The sequence below is a fragment of the Vicugna pacos genome, chromosome 1, assembly GCF_048564905.1.
Source record: "Vicugna pacos chromosome 1, VicPac4, whole genome shotgun sequence".
NCBI classification, from domain to species: domain Eukaryota; kingdom Metazoa; phylum Chordata; class Mammalia; order Artiodactyla; family Camelidae; genus Vicugna; species Vicugna pacos.
The window spans coordinates 62,457,304-62,478,578 of NC_132987.1; the positions used below are offsets into that span (position 1 = coordinate 62,457,304).

At 38.7% G+C, this 21,275-nt stretch overlaps 1 protein-coding gene across 1 annotated transcript in view; it reads right to left on the reverse strand.

The window, feature by feature from the left end:
• The window catches only part of NRROS (negative regulator of reactive oxygen species), a 42,871-nt gene extending 30,013 nt beyond the window's left edge, over window positions 1-12,858 (reverse strand). The window contains exon 1 of the mRNA XM_072963296.1: window positions 12,775-12,858. Within this exon, the coding sequence (XP_072819397.1) occupies window positions 12,775-12,830 (56 nt within the window). The 5' untranslated portion in view covers window positions 12,831-12,858. The remainder of the gene's footprint in view (window positions 1-12,774) is intronic.
• Between the last annotated feature and the right edge of the window lie 8,417 nt (window positions 12,859-21,275).

Genomic DNA, 21,275 nt, shown 5'->3' on the forward strand with positions numbered 1-21,275 from the left:
CCCCCAGAGAGCAAGAGGCCCTGAATCTGGAAGGTTGTTTGCTAGAGCTGCTTTCAGCTGGGGAGCAGAATGAATGGTGGGGACTGGGACTTCTGGGTGGTGCAAGGCATGCTGGGAAGTGTGGGTTTTAATTGGCAGTTGGGCAGTTTAGCCACAAGCTGGGGGCAGGGCGGGGTTGAAAGAGTCGGGAGAGGCTGGTAAGACGGAAACAGGGAGGAGTGATTTTTTTCTTTTATTCTCACACCATCAAACCAGAGGAAGACTGACCTATCATACCAATTATTATCAGCCTCGCAATGAGCTCAAAGGCTGAATTTAGACCCTTCCCCACTCTGAAGGAGACTCCCTTTTCATCACTTCTTGCCATAGTTACTAAGATCAGTCATGCCAGTGGTGAAATTCCCATGCACATCATGCAGAAACCCTCCTACAGGAATCTCCTCAGCCAGGTTATCGTCACAACCTCATTGGGGATTTCTCTAAAGACTCCCCTCCTCAAAACCTGCCTTAGTTAATCCCACCCTATTCAATGTTCTATCTGTACTTATATAAAATACCACTAAGTCTTTCAGAAATTAAATTCCTGGTAACTAAATCACCTAAAACACAGCAGAAAGCTGTCTCAAAACCCAAGCATCTCATTCATGGGATAAGCTGTCACCTTTGGCTTCTACCTAGAGTAATCATAAATATTTAGAGCTGTGAGAACAGGGGATGATAGCAGAGAAAGTAAGAAAAAAGATACATAAAAATATATAAGGACATGCTCTTACAACTACCTTTTGGTTCTCTCTGAAAGCACTGTCTTGCCTTTTAATATAGGGCAGGCAGCCCTGCATGGATCCAAGAGGAGGGAACCTCAATATCACAGTGAACCTCAGTCACTGATGCCCGTAAGAAGGCTCTAAGACATCAAGAACTGACTAACTTATATAAATAATTTTTACAGCTCAATAATAAAAAGACAATAACCCAATTAAAAAATGGGCAAAGGACATGAACATACATTTCTCCAGAAAATATACAAACGGCCGATAAGCACATGAAAAGATGCTCAGTATTATTGTCATCAGGGAAATGTAACTCACAAGCACCATGAGATACCACTTCACACCCACAAAGGTGGCTGAAATAAAAAAGACAGATAACAAATACTGGCAAAGGTGGAGAGAAATTGGGACTCTCACACACCACTGATAGGAATATAAATTGGTACAGAAACTTTGGAAAATAGTCTGGCAGTTCCTCAAAAGATGAAATGTGGAGATATCATATGATTCAGCAGTCTCATTCCTAGGTACCCCTTCCCCAAATGAAAACATTTTGTCCACAAAAAACTTCTATACAAATGTTCCTAGCAGCATTACCCATGATCGTCAAAAAGTGGAAACAACCCAAATATCCATTGAGGGATCAATGGATATACAAAATGTGGTAATAGCCATACAATAGAATGCTAATCATCCATTAAAAAAATGAAATACAGATACTACAACACAAATGAACCTTGAAAATATTTTATTAAGTGAAAGAAGTCAGTCACAAAAGACCACATATTATGTGATTCTATTTAAGAAATATCCAGAATAGGCAAATCTATAGAAATAGAATGATTAGTAGTTACGTAGGTCTGGGGGTTTGGGGAAAGTTGGGGAGAAATTGTTAATGGGTATGGAGTTTCCATTTGAAATGATGACAATGTTCTAAAATTGATTGTGGTGATGGTTGCACAGCTCTGTGAATATGCTTTAAGACATGGAATCATATACTTAATATGTGCTTGGCATGTGAGTTATATCTCAACAAAGCTTTTATATAAAAATAAATAAACAAAATAAAACTAGAAAAAAAAACCCCAGAATCTATAGACTCAGTTTCTTAGTAAGAAAGTGAAGTACATGATGTTTAAGAATTTTTTAATCAGAAGTTTAAAAATTAAGTTGACACTTCCCAGGTATCTGGAAAATACATATGTAAAACATCTTGTTTCTCAGTCATTGAACTCTAAAGCAAATGGTTGAAAACATTATACTAAGTGACAGAGTGACATAAAATTTTGACCATGCTCTCTTGAATTTGTGCAGAGTTCCTCTTTTAGTTGCTGAGTGTTTCATGTACATATATTTTGTTTTTCAAAGTAAAAATATTTCAGTGCTATTGAACTCTCCCTTTATCACCTTTTAAGATGTTTTTTAATGTTTTGAAGATTTTGAAGCTACAGATTTCTTATTTAATACATAATGATCATTTATCCTACATTGGAGAGCATTGCTAACAAGATTATTAATATATAATAACTATAGTATTATTATATATTACACAACTATTTTATTGTTAAGTATAATATAAATATATAATAAATATGTATACTTCGTTTATATAATTTAAATATATAAATTAATTGTGTATTTTTATATTTCAGAAAACATTGGACATCTAGTATCCCTTGTTAACAAGAAAGGAGTTCTCATCCCTTAGAGAGTAGAAATGATTCTCTTCTTCTTTTTGGCTAAAAGAGGATTGTGTACCTAAGGCTTGGATCCATGATAGTCAATATTTTCTGGGCTGTTTTTTTAAAATTGAAGTATAGGTGATATACAATGTTGTGTTAGTTTCTGGTGTACAGAAAATGGATTCTTTTTCATTGTAGGTTGTTACGAGATATTGAATATAGTTCTCTGTGCTATACAGTAGGACCTTGCTGTTTATTTTTTATATAGTAGTTTGTATCTGCTAATCCCAAACTCCTAATTTATCCCTCCCCAGCACCCTTTCCCCTTTGGTAACAATAAATTTGTATTCTATGTCTGTGAGTCTCTTTCTGTTTTGTAAATAAGTTGATTTGTATCATATTTTAGATTCCACATATAAGTGCTATCATATATTTGTCTTTCTTTTCCTGATTTACTTCACTTAGTATGACAATCTCCAGGTTCATCTATGTTGCTGAAAATGGCATTATTTCATTCTTTTTTGTGACCAAGTAATATTTCATTTGTGTGTGTGTGTGTGTGTATTTATATGTATGTATGTATGTATGTATGTATGTATGTATGTATGTCTTTATATATATATTAGAGTCTAAACTTAACTTTATGGCCAAGAGCAATTTCTCCCTGAGTTTGAAAGCTTGGTTTCCACTGTTGAGTACTGTTAACTGCTCTTACCCTTAAAAATATTTGCACTTGATATTTCTGTATTGTGTTAAGGAACTTATCTTGTTAAGCCATTTCTTCAAAAGTCCTATGAAAATGCTAAAGGACTACACAGATTTTAAAAGTCCTGTGGGATTTCTACTTCAGTGGTTTCTTTGCTGTGGTATTTTATTAAATATTTATTTAGATTAAAAAATATATATATATACACATACCATATCTTCTTTACCCATTCATCTGTTGATGGACATTTAGGTTGCTTCCATGTCTTGGCTATTATAAATAGTGCTGCTATGAACATTGGGGTGCATGTATCTTTTTGAATTAGAGTTTTCTCTGGAAATACCTGAGTGGAATTGCTGGATCATATGGCAACTCTATTTTTAGTTTTTTAAGAATCTGGGCTGTTTCTGAGGGATGCTTAGTGTCGCCTGTTCAGGAGAACCTTGGTAGGACACAGAGCCCTATCCCTTGGAAATTATGAAATGACTGCATGATCTAGGCTCAATCATCTAAATCTGTGCCAAGAACCATGGGTCTAGAGCAAGTGATGCAAAGAAGCTGACTGCTCCAGAGATGTCAGCGGCAGCCCCTGATGTCTGGGGCAGTGGCGGCAGCAGTGTCACGGACAGCATTCAGCACTCACAGTGATGCAGCCTTCCAACCAGGCTGTCCTCGTGGCACCTCCCTCTAGAGCTGCCCATTTGCTCATCTAGATCTCCAGCCTTCACATTCATATCTACCTACAATCCTTCCAAGAATTCCTTTCCTGCTCAAGTGAGCCAGAATCAGTTTCTGTTGCTTGCAGCCAAGAATCCTGATTCATTTTCCAAATAAGAAAAATACCAAAAACAAAGAAAGAAAGGAAAAAAAAAAACTCCTTAAGTTGAAGAAGATGATGGGTGAAGGAGAAAAGGCAGGGGAACAAAGGAGGTATTGAAACTATACTTCAGTAAATATATATACCCCCACCAAAGGAGGTATTAGGATTTGGAAAAGTAAAATAAGCTTTTCTTTGGAATTAGCAGAAAGCAGTGACAGTGACAAGCCTTTTTAGAGTAAGATTTTACCTGCACATCTGCTGGACTCCCAGGGAAACCAGGACTGCAATGCAATTGGCACAAGTGAAAAATTACAGTCCACTAACCCAGCAGGATATCACTCAAATGATAGAGTGATAGAATTCTTTTTAGAGACAGTATCTGATGTTCTAAGATGACGCTTTTTGGTAGATGTATTTTAGGATAAGTTAGGCCTGGAAACACATAGAGGAACAGGAGTTAAGTGTTGGCCCAAAACTTGATGACAGAATAGGAATGACTAAAATATTTGAAACATGCCAAAAATAATTTGTGAAAACATTAATAAGCAATAAATTTTTATAGGTGAAATAATGTCAAACTAGACTTAAAAATAAGAATTGGGAGAACTGACTTGTGATTATGTGATAGAAGTACTTATAGTTTGGGTTATAATTACTATTTAACCTATTCTGAAATTATAATTCTATATAAATTTAATAATAAATACTACCATTGGAATTACTGACAAGAGAACAATACTTTCTAAGTACAGTTTGTAGATTAAATAAGGCAATACTGAATTTAAGATCATTTCAATGAAATGACACTTACTCCATCTTAGGATCCTTTCAGTCATATGGGTTGGCTGAAAATGATTAATAGAAAGTTCATAAAAGAAATAGATTTGTATAGGCTTTGTTATATTTTATACACAAACTGGATGATTATCAGCTGCTTAGTAGTTGTGTGACTGCTCTGTGCTTCAGTTTCCTCACCTGTAAAATGTTGGTAATAACAGTATTTAGTTCGTAGAATTGTTCTGAAAAAAAAAAAAACTAGATAAATTAATATGGTAATCCCTGAGAACAGAGCCTGACCTATATTAAGAGATCAATAAGTGTTAGTTGTTTTTATTGTGATTATTGGGTTTTTTATTACTTGGGGGTAAAGCCAGATGTACTCTCAATGACCATGGAAAGGAAAACAGGTTTGGACAGCACTTTTACGGAAACAAAATTACTCCAAAAACCCAAAAGGCATGGCATTCCCAGAACTGATTAAACTTGAGAAAAAAAATAAAAAGAGCAGAGCTGTGTAGAGGAGGATCTGCAAGGAATAACCATTTTGCTTGGGAACTCACCACCAACTTCAAGTGGCCCCCCACATACGCCATCGTTACCTTTCTGTCAGCCAAGTTTGTGATGAGTGCAAGATGGTGCACAGGCAGGGGGAGCAAAGGTGTTTAAGAAAAGCCTCTCCTTGTGACTGGCGAGGGGAGAGGATGAAGACATCCTGGGGGTAACCAAGGAGCCATGTTAGGTAACCCTAGGAGGTAACCAAGGAACCCAGGGAACCTTAGGTTGGGCTGTAGGTCACAAGGATCGAAAGCTGAGGGTGGAAGGAGAGGAGAGAGCCAGAAAGGACGTTGCGGTGGGAATTACCACAGCTCCCACAACCGGATGCAGGAAATGGACCACAGCCTCTCTACGTCGCAAAAGTGGCATGGAGGCAGGGCGATGCCGACAGGAGATCTTCCTCAGGCCTGCTGAAGTTATTCCCAGCTCAAATCAGACTGTGAAATAAGCTCTTTTAACCGGAGACAGAATGTGGGCTCTGAGGTCAGACTCTGGCACCAACGTCTGTGCTCCACCACCTGCCAGGTGGATGAACTTGAGCAAGATGCTTAGCTCCTCTGGGCCTCAGCTTTCTCATGGGAAAGGTGCCTTCCACACAGTGAGAGCTCAGTAGGCCTTAGCTAGTATTATTGCTTGCTGACAATTTCATCTTCCAGAGAGTAGAGGAAGTAATAAGGGGAACTGCCATTCTGAACCTAAATTTGGCCAAAAGGAGAAATTGGCTGGCAGAGTGGAAGTGACAGGAACTTTGGGAGAAAGCAACTGTGTGTTCTCGAAGTTTGTGAGAGCCAGAGAAATGGTAGGACCCCCTTAGATGTGTTCCCCAGATTTCAACAATTAAAAGAAAATACCATGGCTTGAGACTTTAGAAAGATGCTCAAGAATTTGATATCTTCTTAAGAACATTCCCTTTACCTGTGAAATCTCAAGTCAGTGAAAAAGGGGAAGGGACTGAAAGAAATCAGTTACATATATGTTCATTTATTTGATTATAAGAGAAAGTAATCTTAAAATGGACGGGGGGGGGCAGAACCACTGATAAACACAAGAGGGTGGAACAGATACCTAACGTGCTTTTGAGAAAGTGAAAACCTCACATGAATTGAGGCCTTTAAAGGGCTTCATAAAGTCATACTATAATCAAAAAAAGGGATATGCTATTTGTGGTCAGTGTTGTCATGTTGGTGTGTGACAAAGAGAAAGCAGAACTCAATTTGTATTTTGCTTCTGTTTTTCTCTGTCACAGGGAATGTTCTTAGAACAGAAACGCCCAGAGGAAAAGTTAACCCAAGGTGGGAGGGAAAATTGCAAGAGACAACCCAAATCAGTTCTCCATATGAATTCCAGGAATCTGACCGGAACAAATTTTCCAGAGTGTGGGGGAGACTTGCAGATGAATTATCCTGCAGGCATTGTCTAAGGGACAGATCTCTGGAGACAGATGCTCATTACAATTTTTAAAACAATGAGAAAATTCACTTCCATGCATCATAAGTCTTTGTATTTCTTATAAGTCCCAGAACCAAAATGGATTATTAATGAGATGCCTTGTGGGCACCTCAAAGAGGCAGTGGTCACTGGGGGCTAGAGAAAATTTTCATCCCTGCCATTTTATCCCCAAGGAGGTTTTCAATGCCAACATCTCAAAGGAATGACACCAACATTGATTAATTTTCATCAGGAATGTGTTTCTGGAACAAACAACACTAAGTCAATATAATTCTTTGATCATCTTTCTATGATACTTATTTGAAACATTTCCATTTTTATCCATTTTCATCTTTATTCAACTGAAATATTTTTCACTAGGATCAATTCTCTTTTCTTTGAATTTTTAAATTTAGTTTTGTCTCCTTTCTTGGCTCTTTATCTGTATTGGATCTGTATCAAATTTTACTAGTTTCTGCCATGTTTGGTGACACTGTGATTGTCCCTCCCACCCTATCCATTTCTTTATTCCTGTGACCACCCCAGCTTTTATCCAGGAACTATATATCCACAGAAAATCCAGAGGATTTAAGGAAAGCTAACTTCGCCTCTGGCTTAAACAGGCACCATGGATCAGGCCACAGCTCATCAGCAAAATCCCAAATCCAATGAACTGTTATTATTTCAGAGGGTAGGATGTGACTAAATTCAAGCCAATGAGGAAGGAACCCTGATAGGAGAAAACCAGGAAAATAAATACCCCAACGGCTCCTCTCTGCCTCTAATCTAGTCTTGTCAGTACCCCAGTTAGGGATCCCACTCAGAAGAAAAAGGACATAAGAACCACTGATGTAGTCAATATAGGCCTACTGCCCTGAGCAGAGAGCAGGGCAGACAAGGGCAGAGAGTGGGTCCAGAAGGTCAAAGTAAACCCGTCACACTGTGAATCTACACAAGGGTGGAATGAATCATGTTAACTGGGTTTGGGTTTTTTTTTTTTTTCCTATGATGCTTTTCCCATATATTGTGGCAGCAGAAGCATCTTGGCACAATATGCTCTTAAAGAGCCTTTAATGCCTCTCGTTGTTTGTCTTGCAACTTGTCATACTATAAACAGAATTTAAGTTATTGTTTCCTGAATGTGTTACCAGCCATTTGCTTACACTGAAGACTAAACTTCACAGTCAAATGTCTTATCATTAACATAGTTTCACACAATTTCCCTACAGAATTATTCCCATCAGTTTGACTTTTTATTACCTGAAAAAAAAGTCTCATTTTTTGCCCATTATTTTTATAACCCTCCTCCAGATAATTTACACAAGTATTTTAAAGTACAATTTAGAATAATCAGGATTCTTTTAATTATCAGTGATAGAAACTTAACTCAAACTGGCTTAAGCAAAAAGAAACTTAACTCAAACTGGCTTAAGCAAAAAGGGGAATTTATTGGCTCATCTACCCAACAAGTCTGATTAAAGGCAAGCCTGGATCCAGGTGCTCAAACAATGCTTTCAAAAATCTGTCTCTCCAGCTCTGACCCCCTGTCTTCTTCTGTGTGTTTCCCTTAACGGGCAGGCTCTTCCCAGGTGGCATCTGAGATGGCTACTGGCAGTTCCAGGCCAACATCCTACTAGTTTAGCAATCCTAGGAGAAAAAAGGCCTCTTTCAAAATAGCCCAATGAAAGTTCCAGGACTGAGTCTCCTTAGTATGACCTGGGGTCAAGTGTTTCTTCCCTCATTAGACACTGTGGCTGGGGGATGGAACGCACTGGTGTCTGTGGACCAGATCATATGCCTACCCTTTAAGTTTCACCCAAACTGTATGAATTAAATGTGGAGGAGGAGTGGCCCTCTAAAGAAAATCAGTGCTTTTATCAGAAGAGGGATGGAGGCTGGGCAGATAAGAAATGGTGGTCCTTCTCTCTATAGGTTTAGTATTGATTCCCTGGAAATGCTGCAAATTATACTTCACCTAGAGAAGCTGACTGATCGCCACCTCTCATTCCTGGTCTCTGAGCCACTTCCTAACCTACCAGAAAACAGCACATATGCTCTCAGAATATGGGTAATGGCTTTTAGAGTGTAAAAAGTTTTTTGACTATGTAAATAGATCACATATAACAAGCACATGCATATTTTCCCATAGCACAGCTTCAGCAGAATAAGATTCCCTCTTAGCAGCTGGTTGTCTTTTCCTGTAATCAGTTTGTTTCCTGAGGAGTTTACTAACATAACCAGCAGACTTGAGGAGTTGAGTCACAGTGCTGGTGAAACAGAGTCCTGGGTAGAGAGGGAGAGGATCCATATTTTAGATCCAGCTCTGCTGTTAACAGTGGGCCCTAGTTTGTCTGTTAGTAAAATGAAGTTGGGCAAGACCTCTCAGTTCTATTCTAGCTGTGAGAACTTAGAATTCTTTTCTGAGATATGAACCATCAGAGAAGAAGTGAGATAGGAGTGCTACTTGTTTAGGGGAGAGAAGTTAAGGTCTTCAGACTGCAGCTGGGCCAAAGATGAGAGGAAGAATTGTGGTTCCAGTTTGATAGACTTAAGTTGGTGTATATCCAAAGATATAACTAACAGAACAAAAAGGCAAACCACTGAATGGGAGACAATATTTGCAAATCATGTATCTGATAAGGAGTTACTATCCAAAATATATAAAGAACTCCTACAACTTGACAACAACAAAAACAAATAACCTGATTAAAAAATGGGAAAAGAACTTGAATAGATATTGCTCTAAAGGAGGTACACAAATGACCAACGAGCACATGAAGGAAATGCTCTACATCACTAATCATCAGGGAAATGTAAATCAAGACCACAGTGAGATAACATCTCACATCCATTAGGATGGCTTTATCAAAGAAACAGAAGACAACAAGTGTTGGCAAGGGTGTGAAGATATTGAAACCCTTGTGCTCTGTAGGTGGGAATGAAAACTGGTACAGCCACTATGGAAGACAGGCAGTTTGTCAAAAAATTAAAAATAGAATCACCATATGATCCAGCAATACTATCCTGGATATACAGCAAAAATAACTGAAAGCAGAGTCTCTAAGAGATAACTGTATAGCCATGTTCTTAGCAGCAATATTCACAATAACCAAAAGATGGAAGCAACCCAAGTGTCCATTAACAGATGAATATGGTATATACATCTAATGGAATATTATTCAGCCTTAAGAAGGAAAGAAATTCTGAAACATGCTACAATATGGATGAAGCTGGAAGACATTATGCTAAGTGAAAGCCAGTCACAAAAAGACAAATACTATATGATTTCACTCATATGAGGTATTTTAAGTAGCCAGACTCATAGAAATAGAAAGTAGAATGGTGGTTACCAAGGGTTGAGGGGAGGGGGAAAAGTGGAGTTGTTTACTGGGTACAGAGTTTCAGATTTGCAAGATGAAAAAGTTCTGGTGATAATGACCATGGTTGTACAACAATGTGAATACACATAATACTACTGAACTACACACTCAAAAATGGTTAAAATGGTAAATTGTATGTCATTGTATCTTACTACAATTGAACCTTTTTTTAAAAAAATGAAGCAGATTAAAGCTAGAAGGAACTTTAGAGATCTTTTAGTTCAAACCCTTTATTTTCCAGATAGGAAAACTGATGCCTTGAGGGTTAAATGATTTACACAAGAACAAAACATGTAACAGAGATGGAATCTCCATCCATCCCAGCCCTGCTTTTTCTTTTTCTGATCAACTGTGACTTCAATATACACATCACCTGACATTTATATAGTGCTGTAATACAGCAACCACACAGATTTCCTTCTGGTCACAAGATAGAAAAACACAATGAAGGGGTCAACACCTAATCCAGGGGGTAATCTCAGCATCACTTAATAGTAGGACAAGTACTCATGTCTCCTGATGTGAGGCAACATGAAGTTCCAACATCACCGAGGGTATATCCTTGCTAAAAATGTTTTTTAACTGGAATGGAACCAAACCCTAACATCTAACTTACCACTTACAGAAATAAAGGTCACAGAAGAACCTTCTAGAAGAACACTACAACAAGGAAGCAGTCGGACAAAGGCAGAAGATGGGCCGTTGCCTTCTACTTCTCAGCCTGGATTAAGAATTTGATAAAGTCAGGAAAGTATAATTAATTTTGGTAGGTATTTTGATTGCAGCTCTGCAGGGAAATATTTTTCTGTTTTAAAGACGCATACAGAAGTACCTAGGGGCAGAATGTCATGATGTCTTTAAATATACTTTTAAATATTTTAGCAAAAATTAATAAAGTGAGCTGAATCGGTGTGGGGGAGGATTCTTCCAGAAGACACTGGGCACACAGAAGGGGGAAAAGGCAGTATGTCAAGGTCACAGTAAATATCAGGATGAACCACGCACGTCTCCTTGGCAAGGAAAGGGACCACCAAAGGCATTGTTCTCCGCATTTCCTTCCTGCTTAGGTTCCTGTCCGGAGGCCCTTTGGGTTAGTGAGTTTCTGAGAAACTAATGCCTTTATCAGGACCTCCCCTGGGGGATGTCAGCATTTGGAGACTAGGGCAACTGAAGGGCTGTCCAGTGGAGGAAACAAGCCCTGGCTGGAGGCAGATGTCAGCTGGATAAAACGCAAAATGGAGCTGATTTCTTGGGGAAGCAGAAAAATCCCTATCTCTGGAAGAATCAGGCACAGGCTACAAGACTCGTGTGTGCCGGCCTTGATGATTTCTACGGTCCCTTTCAGCCTCATATGCCAGGACCCAGGAGGAGGCTAGGTGGGGCTGGAGATGATGAGAACAAGACAGAGCTGTAGGGAAGGAGGCCGGGCCAGGCACTGACTGTGCTGGGCCTTGAGCTAATTCTCTGGCTTCCCTCCTGGGACACTGCCTCTCAGTGCTGCTTCCTGTCTCTCGCAATCTGGAGAAGCCAATTTCCTTCAGTGGCAGATTTCATCTGATAAGGAAGGGAGGGGAGCCTAAGCCAGTCCCTCATGGGGCCTGTCCTTGAGCAGAAACGGGAGCTCAGTTCCCCAAAGGAGGGGGAATTCAGAGAGAAGATGCTAGCCAAATTACTGCAATGTTTGTTTTGAACTTTGCAAATGCTGTACGTAAAACGGGCCAAAAACAGTGACTAGCATGTTTCCTAGCTCTGGTGAGGACAGAACAATACAGTTCAGCTCGTCACTCTGGACCCCAGGGTCACTTTGTGCTGGGCTGAGATGGGATACGAAGATGAATGTATGATTTTCCTGCCCTCAAAGCACTCAAAACCTTCAACTGCAGAAAAAGGTGAAAACTTAAATACAAAGAAGAACTCACTGTAAAACATATTTTGTTCTGAAATGCCAAGACAGGATATGGAATCTCCCTGGAAACACCTAACAATTAGACGACGTGCCATATTCTTTCTTACCCACCTGGGTAGTTTAGATGCAGCCTAGTTGAGGAGCAAGGAGATGGCCTAAGACCAATGACCCTTTGGTGGTCTTGTCCGGACCCAGAATTCTAAAGATAGGTCTCTCTGTTAGTCTCTCTTCTCTGGCCCCAGGGAAAGAAAGAAAACCCTGTTCTCACAGAGGGCTAGGAGTCAAGTCCCTAAAAAAAGCCCCACTCTGTTCCCTCTGGTCTTTTCTCTCAATAGCCCTGGAACACTCAGGAATCCAGTTTGTCCCAATACCGGATTCTGTGCCCAGGAAACAGAAGCCAAAGCGCTCTTGAAAAAGAAATAGTCATGATAAATGATGTTTTGGAAGTATTCTACTATGTATACAAACCTTTTCATATCATGATCTTACTTGAGTATTTCAACTCTGTAAGGTAGTTATAGAAAGGATTATTAATATTAATTTGCAGATGAGAAAACTGAGGCTTGAAGGTAAGTGACTTGCCCAAAACCACACAGCAGAAAAATCAAGCTTAGGACTTGTTTCCTGGTCCCCCTGTGCTTTCTACTACACCACCCCACCTCTACTGTAATATGCCAGGGTGGTGATGTTGTATGAGGGCTTGTAACAGCGGATTGGGGAAAAGCAGTGAGCAAAACTATCCCTTACCTCTGTGCTTTGATCCCCAACTCCACATGTTCTGCCCCCAGGAATTCCTTCCCCATGTGGCATGCAGGTGTAGCCCAAGTTACGTGCCAGCTTGTGGGGGGTGCCGGTGTTCTCATCCTGCCTAGGTAGCAGATTCAGCAAGTGAGTGGGAACAGGAAGATGTGTGACAGATTGCCAGGGGCCTTTGATTAGAGTTGGTTAGTCTCTAATCTAATCTAAAAATGATGTCTCTGGGGGCGGGCGGTGAGGAGGTAGGGAAGCCAGCCAGCGTGCCCCTCCCTCTCCCTGCATCTCTTCTTCCCAGCGGGACAGGGCATCAAGGGGGTGATTATTTGGATTGACCCATAATTGTGGTGGTAGGAAAGTGGAGGAAGTGAAAGAATGGGAAAAGGAAAACTGGAGGAACTAGAAGTTACATGGGCAAAGGCAGAGGATAAATAATGAGGAGAAACCAAAAAGCCTGGTCCTCAAAAATATTGAGAGCGTCCTCCTCCCTCCAGAAGACTGTCAGCTTTACAGAAAGCATGGTGTGTGTGGCTCAACCCACCGCAGGGTGTGGGTTCAGCTCTGAGCTGGGACTGAGGAACTAGTTAACTTTTTCCACTCTACAGGTTTCCTTCTATGAGCTCCTCCCCACAGGGCACCCCACAACACGCCACCCTCCCCCAAGCTCCTGAAGTGTGTGGCTGCTGCCCCCTGCTGGGAGGAGACAGCTGGGCCTGGGGAGTGGGTGTCTTTGGAGGGCGGCCCCTTTCCACAGCCAGGCTGAGAAGAGGGAAACTCGGAAGGAGCTGGCAGTAAAACAGAGTATTTTAAATACAGACTAACACGAAAGTCAGTCTTTGCAGGAGACATCTGGAACCTTTGGTTTATAATCAGTATATAGGCTTGTTAAAAAAGGTTTAAAAAAAAACTGTATTGATCATGACTTTCAGAAAAATTAAAATCAAGGGGGAGGGTATAGCTCAGTGGTAGAATGCATGCCTAGCATGCACCAGGTCCTGGATTTGGTCCCAAGTACCTCCATTAAATAAAAAAACAAACAAACAAACAAACAAACCTAATTACATTCCCCCCCAAAAAAACAAAAAAAAATTTTTAAAGAAAAATTAAAATCAATAAATGACTTTTTATTTTTTAAAGAAAAGGAGGTCAAAGCAGAGCAAGGGGGAGAGTGACCACTTGAGACAAGGCTTTTGATGAGGCCTAGACCACCCAGCTTCTCCCTTTGGCCTATCTGAAGCACGTTAACCTTCCTAAATCAAAGGGTTTGTTGTGTGAAGAAAAAAAAATTCAAAGACTACATTGCCAAGAGAATAATGTTCAAAATCTTCAAATTTTCTCACCTTTTATTCCAAAGTCCATAGACTGGTCCCAACCCACCTTTTCAGCCTTGCCTCCCACTAGACTTCCTGGCACAGGCTCTGCTCCTATTGAGGAGGGAAGCCCCATAAAAGGGCCAGCAGGACCCCCAGGCAGGGCCGCTACTCTCCTGCCAGCACCATCCAGTTCCCTGGCCCAGAGGCTCTGTCTCACTTTTTGCCTCTGAAACAGCTTACTTATCCCTAAAATTCTATTGGTTCCCTGAGCTCACTTCTGATTGGTTATTTCCTTCACTCATGATTGGTTATTTCTCTCACTCCTGATTGGTCCATTTCCCTCACTCCTGATTGGTTATCTCTCCCTCCTGATTGGTCCGTTTCTACAAAGCTTGTTCCTAATTAGTCAACTTTCATTATACTTCACTTGCATGTGATGTTGCCAAGTGTAAACTGGCAGCCTATAAAAGCCTGTGTAAACCTACAGACGGGGTCTAGAGTTTGGAGTGTTAACTTCTCTGGGTCCCCTGGCATAGTAAACCTGAGTTCTCCAACTCTCCAAGTGCTGCTTGGTCTCTCCCCCGGATCCAGGTTGCTGTCACAACTGAGCTGTAACGTTGCTGTCACAATTGAGCTGTAACACCCAGCTGTAACACATTTTTCTGCAACACTATCAAACTGAACTCTGCACCTGTTCCCAAACCCTCCCTCTTCCCTTCCCACTGTCACTTCAGTGCCAGTGCTTCTCTCTTATCCCTCCCCTACTCTTGTAGCTCTGTGAGTAACATGCATTACACAGATGCAAAATTATGAGACAAACTCTGACAAAATTGAAACAAGAACAGGGAGATATTTTTAAAAAGCCAATAGCTTCTTCATTATGATTTTTTTAAAAACTGAAGTACAGTTGTTTTACAAAGTTGTGCTAGTTTCAGGTATACAGCAAAGTGATTCAGTTATGCATATACATATATATTCTTTTTCAGATTCTTTCCCATTATAGGTTATTACAAGATAGTGAATATGCTTCCTGTGCTATACAGTAGGACCTGTTGTTTATCTATTTTTTATGCCATTTGCAGCAACATGGATGGACCTAGATATTATCATATTAAATTAAGTCAGACAGAGAAAGACAAATATAGTATGATATCACTTATATGTGGAATCTAAAAAATAATACAAATGAATCTATACACAAAACAGAAACAGACTCACAGACATAGAAAACAAATTTATGATTACAAAAGAGGAAAAGGAGAGGAGGGGGAGGGACAAATTAGGAATTTGAGGATTAACAGATATAAACTACTATATATAAAATAGATAAACAACAGGATTTACTGTATAGCACAGGCAACTATATTCAATATCTTGTAATAATCTATAATAGAAAAGAATCTGAAAAAGACTATGTATATATATTATGTATATGTATAACTGAGTCACTTTGCTGTACACCTAAAACTAAGACAACATTGTAAATCAACTATACTTCAATAAAAACATTTTTTAATCTCAAAAGAAAATAAGAGAATTATGAGGAAAAATTTTTGAAAATTAATAGTTCACGTGTATATCTGCATGCAAAAGAATGAAGTCGGACTCCTACTGCAGATAAAAACAAAAATTATCTCCAAATGACCATAGACCTAAATGCAAGAGCTAAAACGATCAAACCCTTAGGATAAAAAAAAAAAAAAAAGGAATAAATCTTTATGGCCTTGGATTAGGCAGTGGTTTCTCAGACACTGACACCAAAACCAACTGAAAAAAGAAGAAATGGATAAATTGGACTTCATCAAATTAAACATTTTTGTACTTCAAGAGGGTACCATTATTCTGAGGTATATAAAGAACCTCCACAGTTCAACAATAAAAAGACAAATTTCCCAGTTTAAAAATGGGTAAAGAATTTGAATAGATATTTCTCTAAAGAATATATGCAAATGCCAGTGATATTCAACATTGTTTAAAGACCATGAGATCCCACTTCACACCCACTAGGATGGCTAAAAGAAGTTTTTCAAGAAGAAGGAAAAAAATAACAACTGTTGATGAGGATATAGAGAAATTTGAACCCTCATACACTACTAGTAGGAATGTAATATGGTGCAGGCACTGTGGAAAACAGTTTGGCAATTACTCAAAGATTTAAACATAGATATACCATATTATCCAGCAATTCTACTGAAAATATATTTTCATGCATTTATTTGTCTAAAAAATGTACATACAGATGTTCAAAGCAGCATTATTCTTAATAGTCAAAAAATGGAAACCAAAATGTCCATCAACTGATGAAGGGACAAACAGAGGCAGTATGTACATAATAATGGAATATTATATAGTCAAAAAAGGAATGAAGTATTGACACATACAACAACATGAATGAACCTTGAAAACATCATGCTAAGTGAAAGAAGCCAGTCAAAAAGGTCACAGAGCATATGATGCATTTATATGAAATTTGTTGAGATAGAAAGTAGGTTAGTGGTTGCCAGGGAATTGGGGAAGGGAAGAATGGGGAATGACTGCTAATGGGTATGGGGTTTCCTTTTGCTGTGCTGAATGTTCTATAATTAGATATTGGAGATGGTAGTAGAGCTTTGTGAGTATACTAAAAACTACTGAATTGTATACTTTACAATAATAAATTTTATAGTATGTGAACTAGATTTCAATAAAGCTATAAAATAGTTGAAATTTTTTAGAAGTAAAGAAAAACATGAGTCTTCATATAAAAAGTACATGCTGAGTATCAAGCAAGATAAATAAGAATAAATTTATCATATCTGGTCACATTGAAGTGAAATTGTGGAATACTAAGTATAAAGAAAAAGCTTAATAGATATCAGAGAAAAAGGATTAACTACTGAGAAGTGATCATTAAAATGACAGCAAACTTGTCATGCCAAAAAATAATGAAGAAGTATTTTCAAAGTGCTAAGGAAAGGAAATTAACCTAGAACTTGTTTCACTAGTCAAACTTATTCAAAAGTGAGGGCAAAATGAAGACATTTTCTAGACATTCAAAGGTTAAAAGAGTCTCAATAAAAGGTACATGTCAAATGCCCAGATACTGGTTTCTAGATACCACTCCCCCCCAAAAGAAACCAGGCTCCTTGATAAAACAATTGACTCCAAGTCTGGGGCAGGAGAAGTGTAAAATCTTGTAGGACATGTTGTTATGCTAGAAATTTATCTCACATGTGTTTAAAATGACGTATGTACAAGGTTATTCATTGCACCGTATCTGTAATAAGAAAAGATTGGAAATAAACTAAACACTCATCAATAGGGATTGGATAAATAAATGGTAGGTCATCCATACAATGGATACCATGTATTCGTGTGAAAGAAGTTTGTGCTGGGATCTAGAGTGATAGCTGTGGAATCAGACTGCCTAGACCAGAGCCAGGCTGTATCATACCCTAGGTCTGTGATGTTGAGCAAGTTACTTAAACTCTCCATTGCCTCAGTTTCTTCGTCTGAAGGAGGAATAATAACATTACTTATCTCTTAAGGTGGTTCTAAAGTTGCTGAAAATGAGGTCATCATAGATAAATCAATAGAATTCCTAAATACTGATAATAACCAATGAAATTATGTAATGGGAAACAAATTCCATTCTCAGTTTACAAGACAAGCACCTTACGTACCAATAAAGAAAGACCTATTTCTTTCCTACTTGTAAGATTTCCATCTATTTGAAAGGAGCGCTACTGGTGTAACTCTCACTCTCTCTACTCCTTGACTCATTCTGCTCCTTTGAAGAAATAGTGATATTAAATAGTGAATTTAGGAAGAGTCTGAGCATGCTAGGCTCAGTTCTGTTTTTTCTTCTTCTTGGGGTGCAAGTTGCTGATATATAGCTATATCTATGAGATTGTTTATATACATCTTTTGAATACTTACTAATATTTAGTACCAAGAACTTGGACTATCTACCTAAAGCCATATCTGCTAACCTGGTGTCTATCAGCAAAAGGTAATATTTTTGCCTCCCAAGTACTATTCATTTATTTCTCAATTTGTTCCAAATCCAAGTGGGGAAACCTGTCTAATTATTGTACCCTCAAAGATAACATTGAAAGTTGTAAAAGATGGTGAGATACACCAAGATCATGGATGAGAGTACACTTTATCATAAAGATCCCAGTTCTTTAAAAAAAAAAACTCAGTTCTTTTAAAAAAATAGATTGGTTCTTCCCAAATCTATCAATTCAGTATGTATATTATTTATATTTTCTATTTTTAATACATATCACAACAGAATTTTCTGGTAACTTGACAAGCTATATCTAAAGTTCATATAGAAGAACAAAGGGCCAAGAAAAGCCAAAACAATTTTTAAAAATCACAAAGTCGAGGAACTTGCTCTTTCAAAAATGAAGACTGATTACAAAGTAAGAATAACTGAGTGTATGGTGTTAGCCTATGTACAGAGAAATAGACCAAAGGTGTAGAACAGGGAGCCCTCAAACTGACCCATGTATATATGAAAACTTGGTAAGTGACAGAGGGGGCGTTGCAAATCAAGGGAAGAAAGCATAAGCTATTTAATAAATAGGACTAGGATAAGTTAATTATATTTTTAATAAAGAAATCTCTACTTTCTCCAAAACAAAAATGAATTGTAAACAGATTAAAGACCTATATTTTAAACATTTTAAACACTCTTCCTTCCTTTGTATTACACATGTGGACAAGAAGTCCCAAAATACCTTTTATGCTTTTCATAGCCCATGATGTACACTTGTTACAAGGTTGTCAACTAATACACTCTCTGAGTCAGAAGGCTGCTGTTAATAAGTCTCCAGAGCTAGAGGTGTAAGGCAGAGAGAGAAACCATTTTGTCTACTGAATGACTGTTGTGAGACTACCAATGAGCTGGCTCTTCAGGCAGGGCTGCAAAGCCTCTGATCTACAAATTCTCTGAATTACTAGGCTGCTTCTGACACGCTTCTCATGCTAGGAAGGCTAAAATCTTAATCGCAAAGCCAGCTTGCTCAGATGAACCTGATTCCTCCATGCTCCTCTATAAATGTGTGAGACCACAGGAAATATGCAGTCCCTCTCCTGCACACAGTACATAGTGTATCCAGCTGTGCTTGGGTGGCGCACACTTCCTCATGGAATGCTCAGGATCTGAGGTAGCACATGCACTCCCTTATACCTGCAGGCTGAAACATGCTTGTACCATGTACTATCTGTGGGGTTTACCCTTACCCCCTGTTTGATAAACAGAAATATTGCCAGTGAGAGTAAACTAATCCAAATGTTTTGGTAATCAACTATGCAATACCTAACAAAGATGAAGAGGAGTATAATCTATAGAATGCCATTTCTAGTAACATATTCTAGACAGACAACAGCATATGTACACAATGCATTCCAGCTTTGTCTGTAATAATAAAAAATTGGAAATAACTTAAATGTCCAGCCACAGAAGAGTGAATAAATTGTAGTAGCTTTGTAAAATGGAATAGTGTACAGTACTCTAAAATGAATTAACAGTTCTAAGTTTAGGTATGGATAAATCATAAGGACATAATGTTAGAGAAGGACATACATATATACATGTACAGTTTTACATATGCAAAACAATGCTAAACCTTTGTGGAGTCATGCATATGTAGAAAAGTATAAATAAACATGCGAATGAGAAGTCTCAGATTCTGGAGAGGGAGGATAAGGAAAGGGATCAAATCACAGGCAATGGTATATAGCGGCTTCAACTCTATCTGTAATATTTTGTTTCTGGGAAAAAATTATCTGAGGCAAATATGGCAAAATGATAAGATCTGTTAAAGCTGAACAGTGGGCACACAGGTGTTTGTTGTTAGTCTATTATTCTGCTTATTTCAAAAATGTTGAAATTACATAGAAATAGTTGCAGGATAAAAAAAGCTTCAAGCATGTGTCTGCAAAAAAGGGTACTTGTGGGAATCAAGTCAGTGGAGTCACAGAAGCCCAGGGAGACAGCAAAATGAATTTAAAATTGGGTGGAAGAGATTCATCAGAAAGGAGAAGTTTCAAGATAGTGTTGTAGCAAGATCCTGAACTTACAACCTCCCATGGACATAACAGATTTACAACCACATATGGAATAATTCCCTCAGAAAGGGACCTGAAAACTGGGTGAACAGAACCTCCACAACAAGGGTAGAAGGACAACATTGAGGTTGGTAGGAGAAGCAGAGACACAGTGCACCAAGGAAAAATTCACACCCCAGCCTCAGCAATCCACATTCAGAGGGACCACAAAGAGATGTGAGTGCCACATCAGTCACCCCAATCCTTAGATCCTGCACAGGAGAGACAAGCCAGACAAGCATCCGAAACACCTGGTTTAGAAAACCAATGGGGAGTATGCTCAGGAAAACTGTAGATCTGCAGGGAATGGAAAACCCACTTTTAAAGGGCACATGTGCAGACTTGACCCCAAAACCAGTGCAAAACACCAGATTGAAAATTGCATGGACCATAGGTGATGGGGATCTACTTACTGATCTGTAAACTGGTACAGCCACTATGGACAACAGTATGAAGATTGCTCAAAAAATTGGGAATAGAACTACTGTATGATCTAGTTACTCCACTTCTGGGTATTTATCTGAAGCACACAAAAACACTAATTTGAAAAGATATATGCACTGCTAAATTCATTGGAGCATTATTTACAGTACCAAGATGTGGAAACAATTTGAGTGTTCATCAATGGATGAATGGATAAAGAAGATATGGTATATATACATATATACAATGGAATGCTACTCAGCCATTAAAAAAAAAAGAATGAAATCTTGCCATTTGCAACAACATGGATGGACCTTGAAAGTGTTGTGCTAAGTGAACTAGTCAGATGGAGAAAGACAAATACCATATGATTTCACTCATATGTGGAATCTAAAGAAAAAATGGATGAACAAACAAGATGAAACAAGAACAAACTCATAGATACAGAGAAGAGATTGGTGGTTACCAGAGGAGGGTGTCGAGGGGTAGGCAAAGTGAGTGAAGGGGGTCAACTGTGTGGTGATGGATGACAGCTAGACTTGTGATAGTGATAACTTTGTAGTGAATACAGATGTCGAATTATAATGCTGTACACCTAAAACTCACAATTTTTAAACTCTAAAAAATAAAATTGAGTGGAAGAGAGAAATCAACCTTATG